Genomic DNA, 8880 nt, shown 5'->3' on the forward strand with positions numbered 1-8880 from the left:
GCGTCGTCCCTCATGTCCTCCGTCCAGTGGCCTGGGTTTATGATGTGGTCGTATACGACCGACAGAAACCTATAGAACCAGAACGCTTCCTTCTTGTGCTGTATGAACCTAGGCTGCGCCGATGGCCGCGACGCCGACAAACTGCATCTGGGTGCCGCCGAGGTTCTCGCTCTGGTGGTTCGGGACATGGAGACCAGACCGGGCTGAGGGATCTGTCTGCCCTGCAATTTCGAACCGGAAAAGCCTAACCCTAATCCCTTGGGGAAGATTACGACCCCATTCAGCATCGAAGAAGCCATAATTGGCGAACCCAGATGGAAAAACGGGGAATTCCGAACTGGGTCGTCGGAAGTACGGAGATTGGTTGAGGAGATCCGATGAAGCTAAGATGCTTATCCGCAGTAAACAAGGGGACAATGACATGTAACTGCCAAAGAGCCAGGTCTTTTTTTTCTTCCTTTTTTGACAAATAATTAAAGTAGAAGACCAAAATTTTTGTTGGAAAACCTCGTCACATTTTTTTGGTTTAAAGGAAATGCGAGTAGGAACGATGTATGGGCTCATAAGCCCGTGAGAAGAAGAAAGCCCATTGTTTTGTCGGGTCGGGTCGGGTAACTAATAAGGGGCGTCTTTTTCACATTGAGAGGAAGAAAATTGAAATTTGTCTGGACGCCCAGAGTGTGTCAGATCTGCGAGATTTCACTGAGAAGGATAATGTGAAAGGGAGATCATGGCAGAGGAAATGGAGATATCCGCTGTTTCTGCAGGAGGAGGAGGAGGCAAGCACAGGATCCTCGCCGAACTCGCCCGCGTCGAGCAGGAACTCGCCTTCTTGGAGGTACCTTCTCTCTTCTAGTTCGTTTGTTTCCAATGGTATTTCTTGTGGGTTTTCGAGGATAAATGTTTCTGATTAGCGATTACCTCTCGATCCCACTAAGCTACTGAATGTAGGACTCACAATCGTGGTTCAGCCATTTTCTAGAGTTATTTTCCTGAGATGGACCCAAGCAATCAAGATTCTTAAAAGCGATGACTTTTCCAGTTACCTTTGAAAGTTGCTAGTGGAATTTCTCTTGTGCCTGTGTTACATGGCCGACTCGATACAAAATTTGGAATCCATATGATCTGATGCATCCTTTGTAAATCCAATTGTTCTCAGACGCCTTCCATTTCTTATTCCAAGTTACCCAACAGTTGAGAACTATCTCTCCTTTTCCATTATTTCCAGAAAGAGTTGGAAGAGCTTGAGCAGACAGATATGGTGTCAACTGTGTGTGAGGAGTAAGTGAGAATTGTAAGTCATGTGCAATTGGGGCTTTTAACCTAACCATCCGATTGGGAGCACATAATTGATAGAGTTTCCGTGGTTAACATCAGGTTGTTCAGTGCCATTGAGGCCATCCCTGACCCTTTGCTGCCGCTGTAACCCCTTAATCTACTACTCTCAAAACTCTTACGCTTACTTGGGGCATCTTCATTACATTATCTGAATTCGATCAATCTTATTTTGGCAGAACAAATGGCCCTTTCAACATGGCGTGGGACCGATGGTTTGAAGGACCCAATGGAGCACAAGGCTGCCGATGCCTCATCCTTTGATCCTACAAACTCATCTTCAACATATATATTTCTGTCTTCATGAGGTATTGAGAGATTATCACACGTGATTCTTTCAACTTGTCTTGATCCCATTAAAATGTAAAGATGCTCTTGTATTCTGATTACTTGACATTTACTTATAGTTACAAAGGGCAATGGGGAGTACGGTCTTGTTTTCTGAGTTTTTTTGCTGTCTTCCTTTAGAGTTGTTGCTTTTACGGCTCCCCTTTGAGTTGATGCCATGGGATTTGCGGTGGTAGTTAGAGTGTGTTCATTGCGTGACTACATAGAATGTATGGAATGCTTTCCATACTCATAAGGTTGTTATATTCATTTAATTCTGACTTTTGGGGAAAGCCAGCAACGTAAAACCATGAAGACATCAGTTGAAGGCTACGGGGACGGCAGAGTAGAGTCTGGTTCGATTTCTCCGGTTGCCTGTTGAGATGAGATGTATTTATACATGATCTGAGAGAGAGAACCGGGGAATGAGGATCTCGCAAAGTGGCACGTCGACGGAAAAAATATATGAATTACGGCCATCGACAGTACGTACGGGGGGCATCGGACACTAGAAAAGCCCATTATGTTTGGTAATGGGCTCACTTAGAATAATATCAATACATTACATTATTTCATTACTGGTGGGAACTTGAACTCCAAGACGTGATGTTTCTCTGCACATCCTTTGAACACGTCCATACAACATTTTACTCATAATTTGTTGGATTCCTATCCAACGGTAACAATTCATTCTGCATGCGAACTGAATATTTATAACCCCAACAATGGAGACACTTTATATCATGACTAAAACCTTGTGCACCACCCTTTTTTTGGTGTGAAGTTTTGCAACATCTATCAATCAAAAGGTTTCATCTATAAAATACAATATGCATATAATTTCTTATGAACAGGATCAGGATGCATAGCGTGGCAACTCGTGGGATTTCTTTGATAAAATACAAATAATCTATCCCCTTTTTCACCGAGAAACAATTATGTTCAATGAAGTCTTTCACAATTAAAAAAAAAAAAAAGGATAGGATGAAAGAGAACATGTCATCTTCGACTTTTCTTACCACTGACTAGATGCAACTCCTGTTAAGAATTTATTTTAGGAAAAATTCTAAAAATATAACTCTATATTTTCTTTTTTTTTAAAAAAAAAAATTGGTAAATAAATCTATATGTAAACTTGACTGGACAACTTTGATAAAAAAGATGATGTGACAATATTTTTGTCCTAATCATCCAACACGTCATCTACCACATATATTTTAACAATATTAAATAATAAAAAATATTTAAAAAATATAATAATACTAAAAAATAAAAATTATATAAACATATATATATAAATATACATACACGTATATATACATATATATATATATGTATGTATATGTATATATATGTATGTGTATATATGTATATATATATATGCGTATATATATTTATATATATGTGTATATATGTATATTGGTTTTATGTGATTCAAAATTCATCAAATACTGGAGAAGAGAAAATGCCAGAAAATTTGTAGAAGTTGAAGAAAGAAGAAGAACGAGAACACCCATTAGTGGTGGTTCAATAGTTGAAAAGTGACTTTAAGATTCTAGGTTCGATTCCATTAGTGGAGAGAATGGGCGTAATTAATTACATGACTAAAGACTGACTCCGAACTCAAAGTTATTTAGTGGGTCGAAGGTCCAAAATGAACCTCTTGATAATTAAAAGAAAAAGAACAAGAAGGTATGAAGAAAAGGATATATATGGAGCCGTTTATGGTTATGTATATGTGTAGTTAATTACAATTTTTATTGGATAAACTTGTGTTGAAATCCGAAAAATTTATTGCAAACTTGGGTTTTGTAGTCCTACAAAATCGAGTAGAATGTGTATTCGTGTGTGTTTGTATGTGGGATAATAAATGTAGTTATTTGATTTGTTTTGAAAAAGTAAAAATGTATATGTACATATGTATGTGTATATATATATATGTATTTTTATTATATAATTTTCATTATTTAATATTTTTAATTTAATTAAATTTAGATGATCTGGACAAAAATATTGTCACGTCATCGTTTTATCACTAGTCAATTTTGTATGTTAAGATTTATTTGTAAAGTATAAGTATTTTATTATTAAATATCATAGATATAGAGTTTAATAGGATAAAAAATTATATAAATTGAGATATAAAAAATATCATAGATATTTATAAAGTATAAATATTTTTTTATTTAAAATCGTTCACATCAATAATTCGGCATTCGGCAATAAGTGAATTTCCGATCGCCTAAAAATTTGGTCAGATCAACGTTTTTTTAGACTATCAAATTATATGTTCGAGCTTTTCAAATTTAATTTTTTTTCTATATTTTAACTAAGTTAGGAGTTTTTTCGGATTTTTACTCTTAAAAAAAAGAATCTAGAGGGAGAAAAGGAAGCTTTTAAAAGGGGGGCAAAAACACGGGATTAGAAGAAGGCGTGGCAGCTCCACTGGCCTAATACGGCTGCAGGGTGGGGGCATCCTCGTCACCATCATTGTCTTCCGCCGACACAGTGATTCTTTTAAGTTGATGAGATCCCACCTCCGCCGTCCCTTGGATCCGTTGGCTGACAAATGTTCCAAGTTCGGGTCCAGATGACATTGTCAGCTCCACACTCGGCCGACAACCCTTGTCCCACCCCCCCTCTCTTTCTTTGTGTCGGTTTCCTTCTAGAACTTTACTGAAGGTAACCCTGCTTGCTCGAGTTCACCCTTTCTCCCGTTAATCTGTCTTCTCCATGTCTCCCCAATTCTCGTTTCCATTAATTAAACCCTTTCTTCATACAAGAACTAGGATTCAGGTTCAGCATCACACTTATCCCCCTCCTAATGACTTCTCTGCGATGTGGAAACTCCATAAAAAAAAGACCAACTTGACTTGCAAAATTTCAGAGGCACGTGAACTTTACAGTGGCGCATATCACCAGTGTGGTCACACTCACTGACCCACTACTACCACAACGTCCATCTAACGCTTAAGTAGGCACCCCCAGTCACCGGTCTCTCTCTCTCTCCTTTTTCTGTTAGATCCCTCAGCATATCATACACTCTAGCCAGACGCACAAAAGAACCAAGTCCCTTCGTAAATTGCCATTTCTAGAATCTGGTCAGTGACACCGTACTTGCATTGGTTCTCTCAAAGATGACCCTGTTCCCGACACAAATCTTTCTGTCTCGATACATGTAACAAAAAAAAAAGGGGAAGCTACCGTATGAGTCGACAGGAAAACAAACTAAATGCTCAGGAAGCAGAAATTAACCCCTACCAAGCTAAATAGACAATATCAGATGATTTTGTCTTGAGCTGAGGCCTCCCTTTGCTATCGAACTGCTGGGTGACCTAAAAAAGAGTTGAAGTATGGCACAGCTATACCATTAACTATGTCTCATAATCAGAAGAATTTAGGAAAGGTGAAATGATTCATACTTTGTCTGCATGCTTCAAACTCAGTAACAGAAAGAGTAATGCATTGGTTGCTTCCCTTAAGCTGTCAAAGCCTCATTTTTATGTTTGCCTTCATTGGAATGTGGAAATTGGCCCGCTTGAAGTTGAGGGTCCCAACATGATCATCTTTGCCTCCCCATTCCACGTCGGACCCCTCAGGTTCAGTGCTTACCATCCTTTTCCTCCCAAGATGAATCAGATACCAATCCCTTTTGCCTCTAATCTGACCCAAAAGCAGATACGCCATGGCTAAGTCCTGACACATCCAAAAAGCAGGTGTCACACCTGCGACTGAAATGGGATAAATGAGGGATAAGAGGATAAATATTTACCTAAAAGCGTCCTTCATACGGTAAGTTTCAAAGCAGAAGTGTTTTGGCATGATCGTGTTTGCCTTTTCTTCCATAAAGGCAAGATTGTGGCTGCAACTGTTGTGAAAAGATCAAAGATATGCTGCATCTTTCTTTCTGGTGACTTTTTCCTTCAACTTGGCATGTGCTTGATGGCTTCTCTCACAGAACACATATACCAAAAAGTAAAACACTAAAGCTAATTAGACCTTGTATACAGTCCCCATACGGATTCTAGGTACAAAAATATTGGTTGACTCGGCCATTCAAATCGCCATCTTCAGCCCTTTTTATTCCCCAGATTTTAGTTTTGCTCACAAGGAACCAGCAAATAAAAGAGCAGACCCTTTTCACCTTTGGATTCAAGATTGCAAAGAAGTAAAATGTATCCATGCTGTCTCAGGAAAAGGAGCTTGCTTATAATAAGTTGTTTCGTGATCTTACTCCTGAGCTGCATAGCCTTCACATCAGATTGTTGTTTCTCTCGCAGCATCTCTTCGTTGAAGACACTTTACCTTGACGGTCACTTTGAGTTTGAAGACGTCCATCATGCATCCAGAGATTTTGGCAACAGATACCAGTTGCTTCCTTTAGCGGTGTTGCATCCAAAATCTGTGAGTGACATTGCCTCAACAATAAGACACATTTGGATGATGGGTCCTCATTCCAAGCTTACAGTGGCAGCAAGAGGTCATGGACATTCACTTCAGGGCCAAGCACAAGCATACCATGGAGTTGTGATTAACATGGAATCACTCAAGGACCAAAACATGTATGTACACGGTGGGGAATCTCCATACGTTGATGTGTCTGGTGGTGAGCTGTGGATAAACATTTTACGTGAAACCCTCAGGTATGGACTCACACCAAAATCATGGACAGATTACCTACATTTAACAGTAGGTGGTACTCTGTCCAATGCTGGAATCAGCGGGCAGGCATTCCGGCATGGACCACAAATCAGCAACGTTCACCAGCTGGAGGTTGTCACGGGTTAGTTTAAGAGACACCAGGATTCATCACTTTATTTATGTAGTCCGAAGGAGAAAAAGACGTACTAAAAAACAACCACTAATCCTCTGGTAGCTTCTTCTAGTTTGTTCCCACTGTTCATCAAATAACAGATAATGCTATACAATGACGGAGCTGAAAATTGAAACCGAGATAAACTTCAAAAAAAGAATGTCGCTGTATACATACTGATAAGTAAGATGGTATCAAGTGCAGGAAAAGGGGAGGTTGTGAACAGTTCAGAGAAGCAGAACAGCGACTTGTTCCGGGGAGTCCTTGGTGGACTAGGCCAGTTTGGCATCATAACACGGGCAAGAATAGCATTGGAGCCAGCACCAATCATGGTAAACGAAATTTGGTTGTTTTAAGCGGTACAAGTAATAAAAACATATGCTCAATTCAGCTATAACTTATGAAATTCTGTACTGTGAACAGGTTAAATGGATTAGAGTGTTATACCTGGATTTTAATGCATTTGCAAGGGACCAAGAGTGTCTAATTTCCGCAGATAGCAAATTTGATTATGTCGAAGGATTTGTGATCATTAACCGGACTGGCCTCTTGAATAACTGGAGGTCATCCTTCACACCGCAAGACCCATTGCAAGCCAGTCTTTTCAAGTCTGATGGTAAGAGACTCTACTGCCTGGAACTGGCCAAGTACTTCAAGCTGGACAAGAAAGATGCAATCAACCAGGTAAGTAACATTACAGGAAAATTTTGGATTTAAGTATTGTATGGGAGATAACCATGGGACTTACATCTTTCTTCTAATAAACATGCAGGAGGTAAACGAATCGCTATCTGAACTCAGCTATATCTCATCAACGCTTTTTCTATCAGAAGTTACATATGAAGAATTCTTGGATAGGGTTCACATGTCTGAGATTGAACTACGATCCAAAGGGCTATGGGAAGTTCCTCATCCGTGGCTTAATCTACTTGTCCCACGAAGTAAGATAAATACCTTTGCTGAAGGTGTCTTTGGCAACATCCTAACTGATACAAGCAACGGTCCTATCCTCATCTACCCAGTGAACAAGACAAAGTAAACATAATCACAGTCACTCGTTATCTCCATCACTACCGTTATCCTTGTTTACACAAATTAGTTGACAATCTTTTTCTGTTTCAGGTGGGACAACGGAACATCCGCTGTAATACCGGAAGAAGAAATTTTCTACTTAGTTGCATTCCTTTCCTCGGCAATTGCTTCCTCTTCAGGAAAGGATAATCTGGAACACATCTTGAAACAGAACCAGAAAATACTAGAGTTTTGTGCAGCAGCTTGTCTCGGGGTGAAGCAGTATCTGGCGCACTACACCACAAAGGAAGAATGGCGAGCCCATTTTGGTACCCGATGGGAAACTTTTGTCCGCAGAAAATTTACTTACGATCCCTTGGCAATGCTTGCACCAGGGCAAAGGATATTTCAAAAATCAGCATCATACTCATAACCAGCAGCCACACCCAGATCCATTACAGTTTCACTTCTCATACAACATGCATTCTAAGAATGGCATGTTTTTAGGCTAAGTATATCCAGCATATCCGTTAGACTATCGTTAGTGTAAGTAATTGGCAAATAGGTTTCATTGTTGATCAGGTTTGTGAGAGCCTACGAGGCATTAAAGATAAGTAAGATACTTAGGATGTATATACTGATTCTGTCCAAAAAAAATAAAAATTAAAGAAGTGACTAGCACATTTTTCGGAGGCTGTTCATATGCGCGTGTACATATATATATATATATATGTATGTATGTATCCCTGATTTCTTAATTGTCATCTACAATGGTGTGAAGGAGAAGAATTCTGAGTCTTACCATTCTGGCGGTCTCGAGAACACAGGACACTCAACAATATGTCTAGTTTTCTAGAAGCTTAAGAAGAGAAGAAAAAACACGCTTAACACCATATCCCAACTACTAACAGCTCTCTTTCCTACAATGTAAGTATCAAACTAGAGAGTGTCTGAAAGCAAAATGATGGGATATTTGGAAGAAAGATCCTATCAAAGGGATGATGCATGAAGCGTAGGGTTTCATTGGCATAAGAATGATTCTCGGTGAACAAATACCGAGGCCGCACATGATCCAACCAAAATCAGAACAGTCGGAGATCAAAACGAGGAAACAGAAACACAATGAAACCAACCTGAAGATTTCGGTCGCTTTTCCAACCCTAATCGGCGGCGGTCCTCATAGGGGTACGGAAAACGGTGATCATCCCGTGAACGGTGACAGGCGCATAGGAAAACGGGCACTCGGTTGTTTTTTTTTTAAACGTGACATTTTAATTACCAATATTTAAAGAGAATGGGGCCTACAAACGTATACAAGAAGATGTTGGTCCAAGTATGGGCCTTCAATTAGCACATGTAGTATCTACTAAAGCTTGGGGGGGGGGGGGGGGGGG

At 39.7% G+C, this 8880-nt stretch overlaps 3 protein-coding genes and 1 long non-coding RNA gene across 10 annotated transcripts in view; 2 read left to right on the forward strand and 2 right to left on the reverse strand.

Annotated features, from left to right (window-relative positions):
- LOC104801966 (2-methyl-6-phytyl-1,4-hydroquinone methyltransferase, chloroplastic-like) overlaps nt 1–456 on the reverse strand; it is a 1203-nt gene extending 747 nt beyond the window's left edge. Inside the window, exon 1 of the mRNA XM_010525352.2 lies at nt 1–456. Within this exon, the coding sequence (XP_010523654.1) occupies nt 1–299 (299 nt within the window). The 5' untranslated portion in view covers nt 300–456.
- Nucleotides 457–566: 110 nt separating this feature from the next.
- Nucleotides 567–1784, forward strand: LOC104801967 (guanine nucleotide-binding protein subunit gamma 1). 3 transcript variants are annotated; one of them, XR_002023749.1, is made up of 4 exons: nt 567–838; nt 1229–1294; nt 1378–1422; nt 1515–1783. XR_002023749.1 is itself a non-coding variant. In XM_010525353.2 (4 exons), the coding sequence occupies exons 1-4, from the start codon at nt 731–733 to the stop codon at nt 1597–1599; spliced, it is 291 nt and encodes a 96-aa protein (XP_010523655.1). In that variant the 5' UTR covers nt 599–730; the 3' UTR covers nt 1600–1784. The 3 variants fall into 3 exon arrangements, 2 of the variants coding, with proteins under 2 accessions (XP_010523656.1, XP_010523655.1); XM_010525353.2 differs by having other exon boundaries at nt 599–838; nt 1229–1281; nt 1515–1784; XM_010525354.1 differs by lacking the exon at nt 1378–1422 and having other exon boundaries at nt 1229–1281.
- A 2732-nt stretch (nt 1785–4516) lies between these two features.
- LOC104801970 lies at nt 4517–5989 on the reverse strand. 4 transcript variants are annotated; one of them, XR_769961.1, is made up of 5 exons: nt 5897–5989; nt 5435–5608; nt 5085–5358; nt 4924–4997; nt 4517–4826 (listed from the first exon to the last, which is right to left on the reverse strand). It is a non-coding gene; the product is annotated as an uncharacterized LOC104801970 (long non-coding RNA). The 4 variants fall into 4 exon arrangements; XR_769962.1 differs by having other exon boundaries at nt 4517–4830; XR_769960.1 differs by having other exon boundaries at nt 4517–4997.
- Nucleotides 5602–8287, forward strand: LOC104801969 (cytokinin dehydrogenase 6). 2 transcript variants are annotated; one of them, XM_019201255.1, is made up of 6 exons: nt 5602–6224; nt 6306–6445; nt 6680–6807; nt 6899–7159; nt 7248–7510; nt 7598–8287. In XM_019201255.1, the coding sequence occupies exons 1-6, from the start codon at nt 5836–5838 to the stop codon at nt 7917–7919; spliced, it is 1503 nt and encodes a 500-aa protein (XP_019056800.1). In that variant the 5' UTR covers nt 5602–5835; the 3' UTR covers nt 7920–8287. The 2 variants fall into 2 exon arrangements, with proteins under 2 accessions (XP_019056800.1, XP_010523657.1); XM_010525355.1 differs by having other exon boundaries at nt 5602–6445.
- The last annotated feature ends 593 nt before the right edge of the window (nt 8288–8880 follow it).

Source organism: Tarenaya hassleriana, unplaced genomic scaffold, assembly GCF_000463585.1.
Source record: "Tarenaya hassleriana unplaced genomic scaffold, ASM46358v1 Cleome8, whole genome shotgun sequence".
In the NCBI taxonomy this organism is placed as follows: domain Eukaryota; kingdom Viridiplantae; phylum Streptophyta; class Magnoliopsida; order Brassicales; family Cleomaceae; genus Tarenaya; species Tarenaya hassleriana.